Here is a 21,478-nt window from a genome sequence, read left to right as displayed (position 1 = left end):
TGCCATGTTCAAAACCATACCCTGAGCTCATTTGCCTTCCCTGTCAGGCCTCTTGCATTGAAATAAATGCAGTGTAACTGCTAAATCCCACCTTGTTCTGTGCCTTGCCCTTGCCTGCAATGACTATTTGCCTTCTGAACTGTACCAGCCTCAGAGATACCTCTTTTCTCACTATCTATTTGCTATCACACCTACTCCTCGCTGGTTTACTGCCTCCCGAGTAGCATTAACAAATCTCCCTGCCTCGATATTAGACACCTTCCAAATGCAGAGTGGGTGGATTGCGCTTCGGCGGGTCGGTGTGGACTTGTTGGGCCGAAGGGCCTGTTTCCACAGTGTAATGTAATCTAATCTAATCTAATCCATCCTTCTTACGCAGGTCAACCCCAGAGTTGATCACAATGATCCAAAAATGTGAATCCTTTTCCCCTGCACCCGCTCCTTACACTCATCCAGCACCTCCTCCTCCTCTGTAATATGGACTTTTTTTCAAGATGTCACCATTTATTTCCCACATTCTATATCTCCCATGTACTTCTTCACAGTAAACACTGATGCAAAATACTTGTTTCCCTATCTCGCCTGCAGCTCCACACAATGGCTGCCTTGCTGATCTTTGAGGGTCTCTATTTTCTCCCTAGTTAGCCTTTTGTTCTTCATGTATTTATAAAAGCCATTTGGATTATCCTTAACCCAAAATCCAAGGCTATCTCGCATCCCCTTTTTTGCCTCCTGATTTCCCTCTTAATTATACTCCTACTGCCTTTATACTCAAAGGAGTTTTGGATTGGAATAAATGCAAAATATTACATCTTGATAAAACAAACGAAGGCAGGACTTACACTCATTACAAGTAAGGCGTTGAGTAGTGATATGGAACAAAGAGACTGAGGGCTTCATGTCTTTGAAGTTTGTGTTAGATGTAGACAGGGTGGTTAAGAAGGTGCTAAGCACACATACCTTCATTGTTCACACCTTTGAGTATAGGAATTGGGACGTTCTGTTGAGGTTGTTGCGAATGTTAGGGAGGCCTCTTCTGGAATTCTAAACCCAGCTCTGGTTGTGCTGTTATAGGAAGGATATCATTAAATCGGAGCAGGTTCAGAAGAGATTTACTGGAATGTTAATGGGAATGGAGGGATTGTGTTATCAGGAGAGGCTGGGACTTTTTTCACTGGAGTTTAGGAGGTTGAGGGGTGACCTTATTAAAAGGTTTATGCAATCGTGAAGAGTGTAGATAAAGGTGAATGGCCGGGAGAGAGGGGTATTCAAAATTCGGGTGCATTCATTTTGAGAAGAGATGAGAAAGATTTGAGAAAAGACATTAGGATTTTCAAAAAAAAAATACACGTGTGGAATGAACTTCCAGCGGAAGTGATAGTTGTGAATACAATTATAATATTTAAAATACATTCAGATAAGTACGTAAATAGGAAATATTTGGATGGATGTGGACTAAACGGAGGCAGGTACAATTAGTTCAGTTTGGAATTATGGTCGGCATGGACTGGTTGGACCACAGGGCCTGTTTCCTTGCTGTGTAACATTAGGACTCTAATTCGCACTATCTCCAAATTCCTCCATCCTCACAACTCTCCCGATCACTGTCACCTCATCCAGCCTCACAACTCTTCCTTATTTATATAATTCCTCTCCAGTCACAGAGTGCTCCCTATCTCTAATCTCCTCCAGTTTTTCAAATCTCTGCTACATGTGCCTTTCTTTCATTCCAGCCTTAAGGATACCCTCGTTCACTCTGATTGGTTGGAAGATAAACTGGTACTGCCTCGTGTTCCAGTCCCACCCTCTGCCTCTTATTGGCCTGCGCTGACATCAATCACCTGAGGCCCATTGTGAGGTGAGTGGTGGTATCCTCCCTCTCTGCCCTGGGATGAGCTTCATCATTCACAGTGAATGGGGCAGTATCACAGAGCTTGGGGCTGGGGGCTATTCAGCCCATTGGGGCTATACTCTCTCCCTCTGGAGATGCTGCAAATCTGTCCCAACTCCCCTCCCATTTGCCCTTAGCCCCCCAAACCTTTGCTTAAAAAGTAAAATTCCAAATCTGTTTATGAATAACTGCTGAATCTGTGTCCAGCTGCCATTCAGACTGTTCCAGATGCTCAGAATTTACTGAATAAAATAATGTTCACATATTCACCCTGAATTAGTTGCTAATTACTTGAAAATAGTTACTAAAATTATGACGTTGTTAACAATTCCTCTCTCTCTCTGCAAATTAAATACCTTGGAAACAAATCTGCATCTGGTCGAAATCATTGCTTAACATTCTCAGCTCCAAGGATAATTATCTGTGCTTCTGCTAGCTCTCCACAAAAGAGGAACACATCTTATTTTCATTTATTAGTGTCAGATGTACAGCACAGAAACAGACCTTTGGTCCAATTGGTCCATGCCAACTAGGAATCCTAAACTAATGGAGTCCCGTTTGCCAGCTATTGGTCCGTATCACTCAAAACCCTTCCTATTCATGTACCCAATCGGATGCCTTTTAAATGTTGTAATTCTATCAGCCTCCACTACTTCATCTGGCAGCTCATTCCACACATACACCACGCTCAGCTTGAACACGTGGCCCCTTAGATTCCTTTTAAATTTTTGCCCTCTCAACTTAAGCCCATGTGCTCTTGTTTTGGATCCATCTAACCTGGGGGGAAAAGACTCCGGCTGTTCACTATATCCATGCCCCTCGTGATTTTATAAATCTCCGTAAAATCACCTCTCGGTCTTTGACTCTCCAGGGAAATTAACCCCACCCTATTCAGCCTCTCCCTTTAGCTCAAATCCTCCAACCCTGGCAAAATTGTTGTAAATCTTGTCTGAACTCTTTCAAGATTCACAACACCCTTCCCAAAACAGGGAATTTTGAACTTAAAACAGAATTCCTGAATGGCTTAATCAATGTCCTGTCCAGCCACAATATGACGCCCCAGCTTCTGTATTCAATGCATTGACCAAAAAAATTTAAGTGTACCAAACGCCACCTTCACTAGCCTCCCTACCTGCAACACCACTTTCAAGGAACAATGAACCTACACACCATGGTTTCTTTGTTCAGCAACACTCCCCAGGATTTTACCATTAAGTGCATACGTCCTGCCCTGATTTGCCTTTCCAAAATACAACAGCTCATATTTATCTAAATTGAACTCCATCTGCCATTCCTTGCTCCAATGGCCCATCTCATCAAGATCCTGTTGTATTCTGAACTAACCTTCTTCACTGTGCACTACACCTCCAATTTTGGTGTCTTCTGTAAACCTGCTGACCACACCTCATATTCACATCCAAGTCATTTATTTAAGGACCCCATATCCATTCCTGCAGCACACTGCTGCTCACATGCCTCCAGTCCACAAAGCAACCCTCCATCACCACCCTCTGCCACCTACCTTCAAGCCAGTTTTGTATCCAAATGTCTGGTTCTCCCAACATTCAATGTTATCTAACCTTGCTAACCAGTCTGCTCAGTGTCCATATAGACAACGTCCACAGTCTGCCTTCAAAAAAACTCAATCAAGTTAGAGAGAGAGAATTTCCCACACACAAAGCCACGTTGACTATCACTAATCATTCCTCGTCTTTCCAAATATATGTAAATCCTATCCCTCAGAATCCCTTCCAACAACTTGCCTGCCACAGACGTCAGGATGACTGTCCTCTTGCTCCCTGGCCTTTCCTTACTACTTTTTTAAATAATGGCACACATCTTCCAACACCTCACCTGTCATAAACGATGATATAAATATCTCAGGGAGGGGCACTGCTATCACTTTCCTAGCTTTCCACAAGTTTCTGGGATACACCTTGCTACGATTTAAGATATCCAGTACCACCTCCTCTATAATATGGACACTTTTCAAGCTATCACTATTATTTCTCCAAACTCTCTCGAATAGAATAGCATAGTATCTCTCCCACTTCCCGTTGTTCCATAGATGGCCTTCTTGATCTTTAAGGTGTCCTATTCTCTGCCTGGTTATTATTTTATCCTTAATGTATTTGAAGAATCTCTTTGGAATCTCCTTAAACTATTTCCTAGAGATATGTCATGTCTCCTTTTTGTTCTCCTGATTACCCTCGAGTATATTCAGTAAAAACATGATCCTGTTTTCTCAATTCCTCTGCTTCTGCCATATGTGCTCCCAGGAGAAGCAATTCCACTCCAGGACATCACAGAAAGGTTTTGCTACTTCAAGCAGCACATCTCCCTTCCACATGATCAACAATGCCCTTCAATGCATATCCTCCACTTCCTGCACCTTCACCTTTACACCACCCCTCCAACCACAAGAAGAATATAATCCACCGGTCCTCACTGGCCACCCCACTTATCACCAGATAAAGCGACTTTTCCGCTACCTACAGTCAGACCCCACCACCAGGAATATATTTCCCTCCCCAGCCCTTTCTATGTTCCGCAGAGACCATGGAAATTTTGGTGCTGATGTGCTGTCCTACGGATACCTCAGTCACTCACCCTGCCAAATGGCCTAGTGATATTTTGGCTAAACGGATAATCCAGACACCCAGATAAAGTTCTGGAGCTCTGGGTGTGAAGCCTGCCACGGCAGATGGTGGAATGTGAATTCGATAAAAATTTGGAATTAGGAATCGATGAAAGACTATGAATCCATTGTCGATTGTTGCGAAAAAAAACCCATCAGATTCACTAATATTCTTCAGGGAAGTAATCTGCCATCCTTACCAGGTCTGGCCTACGTGTGACTCCAGACCCACAGCAATGTGACTGTCCTTTGGGCCCAGCCAGTGACACCCACATCCTGTGAATGAATAAAAAAGGTCAAGTCTTGAATACAACCATACTATTCTTACAGATAAGTGATGTCTTTGTAAATTTGCTTCTCAATTCCCCGCTGACTACTGGGGAAGGGGTGAGGAGGGGTCAATAGTACAATCCCAGTAAGAAGATCATCCCTTATTTCTCAGTTCCACCTGTATAACTTGCCTCGATGTACTCCCAGGGATACCTCTTGAAGCCCAGCTGTAATGTTATCCCTAATCAAAAATACCTCATCCCCCTGCTCTGTTGCCCCCTTTCTATCTTTGCTATAGCATCTATACACCGGAACATTAAGCTGCTAGTCCTATCCATCCCTGAGTCATGCCTCTGTAATTGCTATAATATCCCAGTGCCATGTTCAAAACTATGCCCTGAGCTCATCTGCCCGACCTATCCGGCCTCCTACATTGAAATAAATGCAGTGTAACTGCTCAGTCCTACCTCGTTCGCTGCCATGCCTTTGCCTGCCTTGACTGTTTGACATCTGAACTGTACCAGCCTCAGACTTAGCTCTTTCCTCACTTTCTCTTTTGGTTTACCCACTTTCCTTCACTGTTTTAATGCCTCCTGAATAGCACTAGCAACTCTTCCTTTCCAGTGCCGGGACAATCCATCCTTCTGATGGAGGTCAATTCTACCCTGCAAGAGATTCAAATGATCCAACAATGTGAACTCTTCTATTCCAATGTCATTGATACCAATAAACAACAGCCCCCCCCTTAAAATGGTTATTCTCCCCTTTAAGAATATTCTGCTCCCTCTCTGAGGCATCCTTATACAAAAATTACACATTCGAATAATAAACCTTACACTCAACAGGTCATCATAAAAGGATTACATGACACATTGAATAGACAATAGACAATAGGTGCAGGAGTAGGCCATTCAGCCCTTCAAGCCTGCACTGCCATTCAATATGATCATGGCTGATCATTCCTAATCAGTATCCTGTTCCTGCCTTATCTCCATAACCCTTGATCACACTATCCTTGAGAGCTCTATCCAACTCTTTCTTAAATGAATCCAGAGACTGGGCCTCCACTGCTCTCTAGGGCAGAGCATTCCACACAGCCACCACTCTCTGGGTGAAGAAGTTTCTCCTCATCTCTGTCCTAAATGGTCTACCCCATATTTTTAAGCTGTGTCCTCTGGTTCGGCACTCACCCATCAGCGGAAACATGTTTCCTGCTGCCAGAGTGTCCAATCCTTTCATAATCTTATATGTCTCAATCAGATCCCCTCTCAGTCTTCTAAATTCAAGGGTATCCAAGCCCAGTCGCTTCAGTCTTTCAGTGTAAGGTAATCCCGCCATTCCAGGAATTGACCTTGTGAACCTACGCTGCACTCCCTCAATAGCCAGAATATCTTTCCTCAAATTTGGAGACCAGAACTGCACACAGTACTCCAGGTGTGGTCTCACCAGGGCCCTGTACAGCTGCAGAAGCACCTCATTGCTTCTATACTCAATTCCTCTTATTATGAAGGCCAGCATGCGATTAGCCTTCTTCACTACCTGCTATACCTGCATGCTTGCCTTCATTGACAGGTGTACAAGAACACCCAGGTCTCTCTGTACTGCCACTTTGCCTAAATTGATTCCATTGAGGTAGTAATCTGCCTTCCTGTTCTTGCCACCAAAGTGGATAACCATACATTTATCTATTGTCTATTGTCTATTAACATTTACTGTGATTACCATCTGAATGTCCACCTATAATATCCTGTATAACAAGTTTACAAAATCTGTCACTCTCAGTTCAAGTTAGAAACTCACACCATCCCCTCCTCGTGGCCCAGGATTACTGTACATATGACCCTTGAGGACATCAGCAGTCAACTCAGGGGAAATCTGTGGGTTTCTAGGAGATTCCAACTTGAGATCTTATGTGACTGAACGCAACAGTTCTTTGACACATTGAAGAAAATGACCCAAGCGTCAGTGAGATATGGGGAACAAGAATGACTTTCTTTTCTTTCATTCCGTGCTGCCGCTCTGCCTCATCAATATGACATGGGTGTGAAAGGCTAATGCCTAACGATGTGCAAGTTGTCTCCATCCTGACCAATGGGTAGGAAGATCCTCCTAATCACTCCAAAGCGTATCCCTAAAAAGATAGCAACTCTGCCTGCTTCCCACTGCCCAGTGCTCCCAGTAAACGTTTGGACGAATGGGAAGGGGGGAATATCTCCTAGAAAAGGCATAACTGTAAAGGTCTAAGATGATTATGAAAAGAGAGATGCACAGGAGAAGGGGGCAACAAGTTGCCAGATGGGGTGTAACTTGGGAAAATGGGAAGTTGCTCATTTTGGAAGAGATAATAAAAGAACAAAGTACTATTTAAATGGTAGAAACTGTAGAAAGCTGCACCACAAAGGGACCAGGGGTGATTGTTCAGGAAACACAGAAAGCTACCACACAGTTACAACAGGGAATCAGGAAGGGGAATGGAACGTTTTGTTTCAAAGGTTTTCAGTATGAGAGTTTGGAGTATATACCCGAGAGTAACATGTGGAAGTGCTGGTGACACCACCATATCTGCAGTAATGAGAGCAGTTTTTGTCCCTTTAGATAAGGAAATGTGTCATTTTATTGGAGGCATTTCAAGGAAGATTCAATTAGATGATCCCTAGTTTGGAGGGATTATCTTTTAAATAAAGGCTGGAAAGGTTGGGACTCTACTCACTGGATTTTGGAGAAAGAGAGGTGATCTCATTGAGACAGATGGGATTCTTAAGGGGTTTGACAGGATAAATACTGAGAGGATGTGTCTGAGGGTAAATACTGAGAGGGGAGTCTGAAATCAGATTCTGAGTCATGGAATCAAGAGTTCTGTTTTGGATTCAAGTTTAAGGCGACACAGACGCGGGTAAGGGGTGTCAGTGGCAATAGAGCTGGGGTGAGGTGGAGAAAAGCAATGTTTAAGAGATTGGAATTCCTGGTGTTGTGATTGTGTGGATGTCTGATCAGAAGGTCACCTTGGGGTCAGATATAACAGCAATATTGTAAAGAGCGTCATTCTGCCTCAGAGAGTTCCCAGTGAGAGGGAGGGGCTCGGCAGAAAGGTAAAGGTAAGGCAGCGGGTTTAACCGTGACAATGTTTCATTGGAGGAAACTGCAGCTAATCGAGTAGTGGGAATGTGGTAAGCAGTTTGGTAACTGAGTAACAGTGGAGTAATGGAGAGGGATGATGGGGAGGGAGAGCTGGGTATCGTCAGTGTACATGTCAAACCTAACACAGTGTTTTTGGACGATATCACCTCCTGGCACTATGTACATGAGATACAGGAGAGGCCAAGGATAGATCGTTGAGGGACACCAAATGCAAGGAATTCAGAAAGGAAAGGGAGAGTGGAGATGGAGCAGGATTTTCCAACAACGGTGAGGTCAAATATTAGTTTTTCACAGAATGGGAGAGAAGGACATAACCAGAAAAGACCAACAGACAGAACAAGGAACAATATCTATGAATTGTCGAGGGGGGTGATGAGGCGGCAGCGGAGGAAAGAGAGTTGGAAAGTGAGTTTACCGAGATTAGGGTAAAGAGTCAAGGTGAGCTCTGATAAGGCTTGACAAGAGACTGGAGAAAGATGTAGGTTTAGGATAAAAACCAGGAACACCACGTGAGGCAGTTTGGCTCAGTGGGCTAGTGGGAGGGAGGGAAGCAGCAGATCGGATTACCTCAGTCTTAGTGACAGAGAAACTCCATGTGCTCTTCACTTGTTGTTGGAGGGGAGGATGGAGGAGTCAGGATGATGGACAGTATTTTACAAAGAAACAAAACCAGGGTTAGTGATATTTAAAATGAGTGAACAAACCTGATGTATTTAAATTTTATCCAGAATATTAAAACAAACGAATGAAGTCCTGGTTCGAATCCCATCTTGGCAGATGGTGGAATCTGAATTCAAGAAAAAAAAAACAATGTATTAGGAATCTTCTGATCTCCATGAAACCATTGTCAATGGCGAAAAAAATCCTGCCAACCTGACAGCGGCACAGCCAGCTACTCACTGTATTAATCACTGCAAAGTCTCAACACAGGAATGAAACTGGATGGACCAGTTGGCAACTAACAAGGCACCAGAAATTACAACCACAGAATCAGCCCTCTCAACGTTCCATCGTCCTCCTCACTAACATATGGTTTTTGGTGCCAAAATGTGGAGAGCTGTCTCACAGACTAGTCAAGGAACAGCCTGACATAGTCATACTCATGGAATCATCCCTTACAAACAAATGACCAGACACCACCATCACCATCCCTAGATCGAGAGTGTGGTGCTGGAAAAGCACAACAGTCAGGCAGCATCGAGGAGCAGGAGAATCGGCGTTTCGAGCCTAAGCCCTTCATCAGCCTGACCTGCTGTGCTTTTCCAGCACCAGACTCTTGACTCTGATCTCCAGCATCTGCAGTCTTCACTTGCTCCTGAAATCTCTGGATATGTCCTGTCCACCGGCAGGACAGACCAGGCAGAGGTGGTGGCACAGTGGTGTACAGACAGGGAGGATTTGCCCTGGGAGTACACAGCATTGGCTCCGGAGACCAGGAAGTCTCATGGCTCCTGCTGATTACCACGTCCCGTCCTCCCTTGGCTGATGGATCAGTTCTCCTTCATGTTGAACAACATTTGGAGGAAGCACTGAGGCAATAAAATGGTGTCAAACATACAGGATACAGGATTTCAATGTCCACAATCGAGACTAGCTCTGCAACAGAATTACTGACTGAGCTGGTCAGGTCCTAAAGGACATAGCTGCTCAACTGAGTCTGCAGCGGGTGGTGAGGGAACCAACAAGAGTGTAAAACATACTTGATCTCATTGTTATGAATTAACCAGCACCAGATACATCTGTCCATGACAGTACATCAGAAAGAGTGACCATCACACATTCCTTTTGGAGACAAAGTCTTGCCTTAAAGTTGAGAAAAACCTCCATTGTGTTGAGTGGCACTATCACCGTTCTAAATGGGACAGACTTTGAAGAGATGTAGGATCTCAAACTGGATATCTCTGAGGCACTGTGGGACATCAACAGCAGCAGAACTGTACTCCAGCACATTCTGTAATCTCATGGGTTTGTAAGTCCGGCTCCCATCCATCACAATGGACAGTAAAGGAGGGCATGCCAAAAGCAGCACCAGGCAGACCTAAAAATGAAGTGCCAACCTGGTGAAGCTACCAAACAGAACTACCTGCATATCAAACAGCATCGGCAGCAAGCAACAGAGCTAAACGATCTCACAACCAATACTACAGATCGGAGCTCTGCAGTTCTGCCACACCCAATTGTGAATGGTGATGGACAATTAAACAACTCACGGGTGGAAACATCACAGATATCCCCACTGATGGTCGGGCCTCACATATCCATGCACCAACTAAGACAACGGCATTTGCAGCAATCTGCAGCTAGAAGTGCAAAGTGGGATGATCCATCTCATCCTTCTCCAATGGTTTCCAACATCACAGATGTGAGTTTTAAGCCAGTTTGATTCTGTTTGAATAACATCAAGAAATGGTTAAGTAGTGCAAAGGCTGCAGGCACTGCCAATATTCTGGCAATAACACTGATGGCTTGTGTTCCAGAACTTGCCACCCACCAAGCCGAGTACCGCTCCAGCACTGGCATCGACCGACAATGTGGAACATTGCCCGGGGATGTTCAACACAAAAACACAGGGCAATCCAACCCAGGCAATTTCCCTCTGTCAGTCCACACTCGATGGAAGATGTCATGAACATGGCTACCAAGCAGCAGCTGCTCAGCAACAGCCAGCTCAGTGACACTCATTTTAGGCTCCACCAGGGCAACTCAGCTCCCGATTGTGTTACCGCTCTGATTCACAACCTGACAACCAGCTGAAACCTAGAGGTAAGGCGAGGGTGACAGCCCAGTCCCACTCCAAGACCACTATTTCTAGCTGATTCTACCCTTGTCTCAGCTCATATACTCTCATCCACCTTGTGTTATCTCCAGACTTCATTATCCAAACACACTCCTGGCCAGATTCCCACATTCAACCTCCCTGTAATCTCAAGAAAAACTAAATCTCTGCTGCCCAAGTACTCCTTCACACCAAAACTTGTTGATCCATCAAAAGGCTCCTATTCATAATCAACAAAATAGAGCCACAGAGATGTACAGCATGGAAACAGACCCTTCAATCCAATCCGTCCATGCCGACCAGACATCCCAACCCAATCTAGTCTCTCCCGCCAGCATCCAGCCAACATCCCTCAAGTTAAAATTCGCACCCTTGATTTAATTCCTGGTTGTGATCATCCCAAGCTCGCTGCATCACACACCCTTTGAAACCTCGACAACCCATTCTGTTCGAGACTCCCAATGATTTGTTAATTCATTACATCACCTGTGTGGCTGCTTTTACAGTTGCCAAAGCAGCAAGGTCTGAAATTCTCAGCCAAAACCTCTCAGGTCTGTTTTCCTCCATTAAGACATTCCTCAAAACCTGCTTATTTGGCAATGCTTTTGGTCACCTGACCTAATATCACCATCTCTGGCCTCATGTCTAAAGTTCTTAATAATAGTTGTGTAAAAGTATAAGCATGATAATAAAAATACAAACAGTTACTGATTTGGACATTATCTTCAGATCTTTACTGTTGCTGAATGAGTACTCTGCAATGTCTCTTAACCAACCACATTGTGGCAGCACCTTCACCGCACAAACTGCAGCTGTACAAGAAAGTCAAACATCACCCTCTCCCCAGGCAACAGGGCTTTGGCATTAATCACTGGTATCTGTGGAAGGAGAAACACAGTTGATGTTTCAAGGAGTGCAAAACGGATTACAGGGAATGAAAATGGTGCAGAATGAGATAGTCAGAAATGGAAGGAAAATACACTTGCTTATTGGAGAAAAGAATTTTTGACTGTCAAAGATTTTCCAGAAAAAAATAACAAGCAGCACATGGTCAGGGGCTGGACAGCAGTGAAAAATTAACTTACAAGAATCTCTGTTAAAGTAATAGTAAAATACTAAACAGACCAAAAATACACCCATTGTTCGAGACTGAGGAAGCTAGATATTGACAAAGTGGCCATGAGGGAGCCCAGAGGTGAATCAGAGCAATATTAGCTGTTATGATCCCACAGTCATAGAGATGTATAGCACCAACACAGACCCTTCGGTCTAACTCATCCTTACCAACCAGATATCCGAACCTAATCTATTCCCATTTGCAACTACTTGGCCCATATCCCTGTAAACGCTTCCTAGTCATATCATGTATCTATTTAGATGCCTTTAACATGTTTTAATTGTACCAGCCTCCACCACTTCCTCTGGCAGTTCATTCCACCACTGCATTAAAGAGTTGGCCTTTCGGCCCCTTTGAAATTTTTCCCCATTCATCCTAAAGCAATGCCCTCTACTTCTGGACACAACCACTCCAGGAAAAACACCTTGTTCATTTACCCTATCCATGCCCCTCATTATTGTATAAACCTCCATGATATCACTGCTCAGCCTATGGTAGTCCAGGAAAAACAGCCCCAGCCTTTTATGCCTCACCCTGTAGCTCAAATCCTCCAATCCTTGCAACATCCTTGTAAATCTTTTTTGAAACCTTTCAACTTTAACACCACCCTTCTGATAGGAGGCAGGCCAGAATTGCACACAATATTCCAAAACTGGCCTAATCAATGTCCTGTACAGCAACATGACCTCCCACATCCTATATGCGATGCTGTAACCAATAAAGGAAAATATACTGAACACCTCCTTCACTATCCGATCTACTTGCAACTTGACTGGCAAGGAACTATTGTTAGAAATGGGGAAGAGTGTTGTTTTTGCAGATATAGAAAAAGCATACGGAAAAATGGGTACAGCAAGAGAACTATTAACTCTATAAGTATTTAGGGAAGAGAATCTATAATTATGGTTCATTAAATACTAATTTTAGTGTGTAATTATTATAAGTTTCAAATAAGTTCAATGTTTAAAATAAAGTTCAAATAAGTTTTGTTTAAAAATTGTGTTTTTAGCAAAAAGCTGAGATAACCAAATGCTTGAGCTAAATGAAATATGCAGGGATGGAATGTACCAGCAGAGTTAATACAAAATGTTGAACCAGATCATAATATACCTATGGATAATTTAGATAAATGTGAGGTGCTGCATTTTGGAAAAAACAGATCAGGGCAGGACTTATACACTGAATGGCAAGGCCCTGTAGAGTCCTGCCGAACAAAGAGACCTTGGACTGCAGGTTCACAGTATTAAAAACAAAATCAATAAAGTTTAGACGAGACCACCAAAACTGGAAACGAGACAATTTATTCTACGATCTTGCAAGAATCAGATTCCAATTGTACAGAACAGTTGAAGTGAGGAAAATTCAAATTACTATACCAGTTATACGTTTGAGACAAGTGAAAAGGAACATCAAGATATAGGTTTAGCCTTGTATCAGCACTTACAGAGGGGAAAATTGCCAACTTGGAGAGAAGGGGGCAATAAGGGTGGAGCATAGCTGGGCATTAATAGAAATCAATACAAAAGATTGGGTAGTATAGGAGTCAGTCATAGTCGGGAGAGATGACCTCACGCAACTCAAACGTATAACTGGTGTAGTAATTTGATTTTTTCCTCACTTCAATTGCTCTGTACAATTGGAGTCCGATTCTTGCAAGATCGTAGAATAAATTTTTCATTTCCAGTTTTGGTGGTCTCGTCTAAACTTTATTGATTTTGTTTTTAATACTATGAACCTGCAGTCCAAGGTCTCTTTGCTCCGCAAGACTCTACAGGGCCTTGCCATTCAGTGTATAAGTCCTGCCCTGATCTGCTTTTCCAAAATGCAGCACCTCACATTTATCTAAATTAAACCCCATCTGATCAATATTCCATTACACTCTGAGGTAACCTTCTTTCCTGTCCACAATACCTCCAATTTTGTATGACCTGCAAACTCATATGTTGATATCCAAATCATTTAAATGAATGACGAAAGAAATCCAGAAATAAACACCCATCTCTCCAGGTTTGAATATGCTCTGTGCAAATCCTGCCCTATGACGTTTACCAGAGAAATGCTGCACTTTGCCCCCTACAAAGATGGCGGCTCCGCACGTGTCCAGTGAATCATTGCCCAAAATAAAGATGGCGCTCACTCAGCCCTGGAGCCGTGCTGAGGCAATTCCCCGTTTACTGCAAACGCGGGACTGGGACGTTCAAATTTGTGTTTTCCGACGTGCACAATTTGGTTATAAAACCTCTCCTCTCATAGGAAAACGGTTTTTGTTCCCGTTTCCCTCCGTTTATTTCTTACCGGATCCTTTCGCTCCATAACTTGCCGAGCATGTATTACAGCGACTCTGCGCCGCGCGCAAGGGTGATCATGTGGTTTAGTCTAGTTCCGCCCCTCATTCACTTTGATTGGTTGGAGGACCAACCGCCCCGCCAGGTCCTCCAGTTCCGCCCACCGTCCTTTCATTGGTCCGGTGCTGACATCAATCACCCGGTGTCCCTTTTTGGCTAGAGCATGCGCAGTGCATCCTGCTTTTGCTGATATGTTGGGTAATGTGATGGGAGAGTTTACCGAGGGTAAGAATTCCCTTTGTGTGAGCTCTGCGGTAGATTTCCTTTATTCATGGAGGGAATTGCCTTCCTAGTCATGACTGTATAGCTGTGATTGATGAATCAATGCCATCTGAATCAGTACATAAACACCCCATTTTCACATCTGAGATCTTTAGCACATTGTATCACGCTCTTCTTTGGAAACAAAAAAAAATATGAAACGGAGCCTCAAGGAATCAGAGCAGGAGTAGGGCATTCATCGCCTTCAGCTTATTCCCCCATTCTATCAGATCATGGCTGGGCCAACCCAGACCTCGACAGCTCTCTTATGCTTGATCCGCATAGCCCTCAACTGCTCAGTATTTCAAAAATCTATCTGCCCTCTTTTAAAATAATTTGAGATAGAATCACAGATTCCCTCCTGTGTAGAAACAGGCCCTTCAGCCCAACAAGCCAGAACAACCCTCCGAAGAGTAACCCAACCATTCCCCTCCCACATTTAACTTTCACAATTGTTTGGGCGAGAACATTCTAACCATTCACTGAGAGAAAAAATTTGTTACTTCTTCTAAAATGAATGTTCCCTTTTGTAATGTCCCCTGGTTTGAGACTTCACTGGTGCTGGCTCTAGTCAACATCTACCCTGTCAAGTTCCTCAGAATCTTGTTTCCATAAGATCACCCCTGCTTATCTATTCTTGATAGGTCAACCCGTTCGTCCTCAAAGCAGCTAAGTGAATCTTTTTTGAATGGTCTCCAATGTTGGTTTATCCTTTATTAAATATGGGAGCTAACATTGTATACAGTACTCCAAGTGAGGACTCAGCAACAGCCAGTGTGGTTAACCAATCCTCAATCCATGCTAATACATTACCCTGATACCATGAGCTCCTAAATTGTGCAATTAACTTTTATGTACACCTTATCATTTACATTTTTAAAATCCAAATACAGAACATCATTGGATTGCCCTTTATCAGCACTGCTTGTTATCTCCTCAATGTACTGTCGTAAATTTGTCAAATATAGTTTCTCTTTCACAAATCCCAGTCTACCATGTTTAATGATAAGCTTTTCTAAATGTCCTGCAATTTCTTTCTTTAATATTCAACTCTGTAGATTCTTTCAGTAGATTTGCTAAGTATGATTCCCCTCTCTTAAATCCATGCGGACTCTGTCCAATCCTGTCACTGTTCAGTAAGAAACTTGACTGTACTCCAATATAGTTAGTAAATGTATCTGTATTAATTTTAAAAATCGATTACTTATCAATGCTGGACCCATGCAATATCAATATATTAGTGACTCTGAATTTGGGTTATAATGTTTTTTTGTTAATTCCTTTTCATATTGTGTTATGCAGACAGCAACAAGTGATCACTCTTAATTGTGAGTAACTTTGAAAATAATATATTTTAAAAATGACATCCCAAAATGCTGCCTCATTATTGTGCAAAGAGAATTTTGCATTCAATAGTTTGCAGATAAAATTGAACCGATTTTTTGCTGCAATTTGGCCAGACTGCAGGTTACACCAAAGTGACAACTCTGTTGTCAAATTCTTACTTGACACTGCCCAAGGCGATACTGATGGGACTTCACTTTGCCATTCTTGTTCACCAGCTTTATTTCCAGATTTAATCGTATAATCATTCTAGAGCTTGTAATTTTAGACAACTTCTCCTTTAGGTACATATGTAAATATCATACTGAAATGTTGCACTGAATGGTACCAAATCTGAAATTAGTCTCTAATCTGATAGTAACATGCTCTGACCCTTCTACATATGTATTGGCATAAGTCTATGCCAGTTATTTTTCTGAAGCCTGTGATTCCTGATGAAGGGCTTATGCCCGAAACATCAACTCGCCTGCTTCTCGGATGCTGTCTGACTTGCTGTGCTTTTCCAGCGTGACACTTTTCGACTCTGATGTCCAGCTTCTTTGGTCATCACTTTCTCCTTTGATCAACAAAATTTATTCTTGGTTTAATCTTCTCAAAGTGGAATATGAACCAATTCATGAAATTCAGATGTCTCACATTTAACTTAACTATGTGAAGGCTAAGACATTACTAAATTATTGTCAGTAATTGAAACCGTGCTGACAATAATTTAGTAATGTCTTAGCCTCAGCTTTAGAGTGTTTCCAGATATCACGCAGCTACAGTATTTTGTTTTGCACTCAGCTATACATTGTTCTCACTTGTTTCTTTGTGAAAGATTACAAAATTAACTTGGATGAATGAACTTATGATTTCTTTAACCAATGTTGGGAGAAAAAAATGTCAGTATTTCAAGTGCTGATAAAGTAAAATAAACTGATAATCAATAGAAAGGGTTTAAGATGGATATAGAACAAATGCTGGCAAATGGGATTAGATTAATTTTTGATATCTGGTCAGCATGGGCAAGTTGGACTGAAGGGTCTGATTTTGTGTTGTACAACTGTGACTTCATTCTCTCAATTATTCAAGAAGTTAAATACTTCGATGAGGAAAAGGAGAATTTACGCAGAGAATGCACTTGCAATGATGATTGAGGTTTATCAAACTCACATTGTTTCATGACCTTTTCCTCTGGTTTCTTCAATGAACAAACTTGTTTTATTATCTGAATAACTATGGATCATGTGATTTGTTTCGCACAAAATATTTCATTAGGATCTGGTGAACTATTCAGAAGTGTTCATGTTTAAAATTTAGGCAGCGTGATTGTTAAGCAAGGAAAGGTTGGTGTTTTACTCCCACTGAATCATTGCTCTATAAAAGGTAACAAGCTTTTTATCTGTTCCGGGCACTGGAAATGGAAATCAATTCTGAAGGAAAAAATCCTCGTCAGTAATGTTCCTACATATGGGGAGTAATTGCTTCTGGTCACTTTTCAGGTTATAGAGGCTCGGAAAGAAATGAGTTGGCCAAAGTTAGCAACATGATTTGGATGGACTATGTTCATTGGGGAAACTTGCAAGATCTGTAGAAGAAACACGTGTTTCAGAGTGTATGCAATAAACCGGAACATTGTTATTGTTTTCAGAGTTTGGGACCCGACTGGAGCAGCAATGAAGCTCGTATTGTTTTTTAAATTTCCGAGCTTGCCAAATTATTGTTGGGAAATGCAGGTGACTTTATCAAAGCACATTTCACACGCTCCAGCTAGGAATTTGATCCCAATTCTGTCAGTCCATCCATTCCTATGGATAACAGGTATTTGAGATGTGAGCATTCCATTTAACTATTTGAATTGAATACTTCAGTGGTTATGTCATCTTGGATTCTGAATTTCAAATTACTCAATGTGATTTTCTGTCCCCCCTGAATTTGCCAAGCACTGGGCAGTTCTGGGATATTCCAAATATTTATAATAGATGAATTCACACTATTGAAGGCAACCTGGCAGATTTGAAGACATTCAGGTAGTCAACACCAATACATAAATCTACTTATGAATTGCTTACTGTACACTAACAACGCAAGCCAAGTATTAGTGAAACCACAGATTGTTTCCCATGGATTCCAAAATCTAAACAGTGCATTCCAGATATGCTCACTATCACCATCTGGGAGCAGTCTCCCAAAGTGTTACCAGAATTTAGAAAGCGCACACACTGCCCTCCAAAGCTAAATCTGCTGTGACAGGCTTCACTCTTATTGTATACAATGACATTTATTGTCCAGTTCTTTAATGTGACAAATGATTTTACAAACAATTTATAAAATACTTTAAATCCTGAAGAACTGTGATGTCAGCCCTTTGTAGAAGTGAATGGAAAGTGTGATGTTTGCTTGACCTTTGGCTCTATGTATCAGACTAAACCGAACCTTTAGCAAGATGTGGGATGGTTCCCACACACTGTTTAAAAAAGCAAAGATTACTCTCTGAGATTTAAATGTTCAATGAGGTTTAATAAAAATCCTTCCAAAAATTGAGTGTTTGACTTCAGCTCCTGTAAAGAGACATGCTCTTGGCCTTCAATTTTGTGACATGTGATCATTCTTTGGTAAAGGTGGCTGTGTGCAACACTGCAGGATGTTGTACTGAAGTGCCTCATTGGATGGATGAGCTTTATTACTGGCGTAACTTGGCTAATTTTGAGAAGGAATATTATTTTGAGTTAAATCTTGTTTTTAAACTGAGACGTGCTTGTGTAACTCAAGTGTGGAAACTATGCTCATATTTGCAATGAACCTTTCACTTTTGGAGATCAGTATTTTTCCGATGTGTTTTGTAAATAAAGTTCAACATAGAAAGCACAGTGCTGGAGAACCGCAGGTCCAGCAGCATCTCTGAAGGGAATAAAGCATTGTAAGCTCCAAGTCTCATGACCATTTGTCCATTCAGACGAAGAGTCACTGAAGTTGAAAGTAACATTATTTTTGTCTTCACAGATGCCCTCAGAACTGCTGAGTTTCTCCAGAACTTTGTTTATAAGGTTCAGATCTCCAGCACCTGCAGTTTAATGTTTTGTTATAGATCCTATGATTTGACTTGGAGAGTGAGAGGCAGCAACTGTGATCAACTAGAATAAAACTCCCCAACCATGAAAAAAAAACATAGTTCTTTATACTTTGCAAAACACGACTGGAAATAAGAAATGCAATTAAGCTAAGTGCAAGATGGTATACCACCTGCCTTGTCTCAAACTTGCTACTCATCTTTGAGGACTAATCTGTCAGAATTGTGTTTGCTCACTTCCTTTGAGATCACAGTCCACAAATGTCCCAGTTCCAATTCCTGGCCCGGGCCCAGTTACCACATTACAGTGGGGTGGGGAGCTTTGTGTCAGCCTGAGGTTTTTGTTAATAACAACATTGCAGGTTGAAGTTGATGGTTTTGACGAATATTGCGTCATCAAACATGGAGGAAATCCTTCCGAATGTATTGATTAACTGGACTGAGCCTGTTTACATGCAGCCCTGTTAGTAGTGCTGTAATATTCTCAGTTAATAATCACACAACATCAGGTTATAGTTCAACAGGTTTAATTGAAAGCACACTAGCTTTCGGAGCACCGCTCCTTCATCAGGTGATTGTGGAGGGCACAATTCTAAGGCACAGAATTTATAGCAAACATTTAGTGTGATGTAACTGAAATTATCCCATTGAAAAATACCTTGATTGTCTGTTGAGTCTTTCATCTGCTTGAATACCATGATAGTTTCACTTCTTTCATGTGGAAATCACAAAACCTTTTTTGAAAAGTTGTATTCCTGTCAGTGGCCCATCAAATCACTCATTGTATTAATCACTGCACAGTCTCAACAAAGGAATGAAACTGGATGGACCACATTACATCTACAAATGCAGTGGAGAATACAACAATACAATCAGCCCTCTTGACCCTGCAACTTCTGTCTCACTGTGGGCCAACAACAGCAGCAGAACTATACTCCAGCCCAATCTGAAATCTCATGGCTTGGTATATCCCCCATTCAACTATTAATATCAAGCCAGGGGATCAACCCTGGTTCAATGGAGAGTTCCGCAGGGCATGTCACGAGCAATACCAGGCATACCTAAAAATGTGGTGCCAACCTGGTGAAGCTACCCAACCTACATGCCAAACAGCGCAAGCAACAACAAATAGAACTATGTGATCCAACAACCAATGGATCAGATCTGAGCTCTGCAGTTCTGCCACACCTAGTCAGGAATGATGATGGGCAATTAAACAACTTACTGCAGGAAGCATCACAGATATCCCCACCCTTACTGATGGAGGGGTCTCACACATCCATGCAACAGACAAGACAACAGCATTTGCAGCAATCTTCAGCCAGCAGTGCCAAGTGGATGAGCCTTCTACATTGGTCCCTGACATCACAGACGTGAATCAACTTGGTTGAAAACTTATTTCAAATCAGATCAAGAAATGGAGAAGTAGTGTAAAAGCTGTCGGCCCTACCAACATTGTGTCAATAATACTGATTGCTGTGCTCCAGAAATTGCTGCCCACCAAGACAAGTCCATCACTAGCACCTACTGACATTGTGGAACATTTCCCAGGGATGTTCAACACAAAAACGCAGGACAGAGCCAACCCAGCCAATTTCCCTCCATCAGTCGACACTCGCTCAGCAGTGAACTGATGGAAGATATCATCAACTGTGCTGTCACGCAGTTGCTCAGCAATAACCTTCTATGAAACCCAGTTTGGGTTCTGCCAGGGCCACTCAGCTCCTGATCTTGTTACAGACTCGATTCACAAGCTGACAAACAGCTGAATTCCAGAGGTGAGGTGAGGGTGATAGCCCAGTCCCACTCCATGACCACTATTTCGACTTCAGTGATATCACCTGACCTCACCACAGTCTCAGCTCATTTACTGAAACTCTCATTCATTCATTTTGTTAACTCTAGATTTCATTATCTAAACCCACTCCTGGCCAGCATCCCACAGTCACTCTCCCTATAATCTCCAGAATATTGAAAACTCTGCCGCCCAAGTGCTCACTTGTACCAGAACTTGCTGATCCATCAAAAGGCTCCCATTTATAAGCAACAACAGTTTACTTTCACACCCTTGACTTAATTCCTGGCTGTAATCATTCCTATCTTCCTGCACCACACACCCTTTCATATCTCAATAACTCATTTTAGTTTAGACTCCCAATGATGTGTGTATTTTCAGTTCAGCTGTGTGACTGTTTCTATAGATTCCAAGGCAACATGGTCTGGAATTCCCACCTTCTAAAATTTGCTTTCTTCCTTTAAGGCATTCCTGAAAAATTGCTTATATGACAATGGTTTTGGTCACTGGACATAATATTCTCCAGCTGTGGCCTTATGTCAAAAGTTCTCAATATTTTTGTGAAATTAAAAACATGTTGATTTGTACAGATATCTTCTACTTTTCACTATCGCTGAATGAATAATCTGTAATGTCTCCCACGTTGTGGAAGCGCCTTCACCATTCACACTGCAGCTGTACAAGGAAGTCAAACACCACCCTCTCCACAACTTTTTTTCTTAATAAAGTTGTTATTACACACACCTGAACAAGCTGTGAAATAAACTCAGGCCTCTCGATCCAAGATTCGGGATATTTTCACCACATCACAAGGCATCGACTCCAACTTCCCTTGTCCCTTAGCCTGCTGAGTC

The 21,478-nt window shown here is 42.3% G+C and overlaps 1 protein-coding gene across 5 annotated transcripts in view; it reads right to left on the bottom strand.

The window, feature by feature from the left end:
• Positions 1-14,176, bottom strand: part of LOC122552119 (uncharacterized) — a 41,493-nt gene extending 27,317 nt beyond the window's left edge. For 2 of the 5 annotated variants that reach the window (XR_015753383.1, XM_087980163.1), the window contains exons 1-3: positions 14,126-14,170; positions 8,642-8,724; positions 4,730-4,805 (exon numbers count right to left, since the gene is read on the bottom strand). Coding sequence is in view for 1 of the 5 variants with exons in the window: in XM_087980163.1 (XP_087836289.1) it covers positions 4,730-4,805; positions 8,642-8,724; positions 14,126-14,143 (177 nt within the window). In the remaining 4 variants the exon portion in view is untranslated. Of the gene's footprint in view, positions 1-4,729; positions 4,806-8,641; positions 8,725-14,125 lie in introns of all 5 variants that reach the window. The other 3 variants (XM_087980160.1, XM_087980162.1, XM_087980161.1) reach the window with 2 other exon arrangements.
• Between the last annotated feature and the right edge of the window lie 7,302 nt (positions 14,177-21,478).

This window comes from Chiloscyllium plagiosum, unplaced genomic scaffold (genome assembly GCF_037043375.1).
Source record: "Chiloscyllium plagiosum isolate Xiang-an unplaced genomic scaffold, Cpla_swu_hap1 HiC_scaffold_37, whole genome shotgun sequence".
Taxonomy (NCBI): domain Eukaryota; kingdom Metazoa; phylum Chordata; class Chondrichthyes; order Orectolobiformes; family Hemiscylliidae; genus Chiloscyllium; species Chiloscyllium plagiosum.
This window is presented reverse-complemented; position numbering and strand designations above follow the sequence as displayed.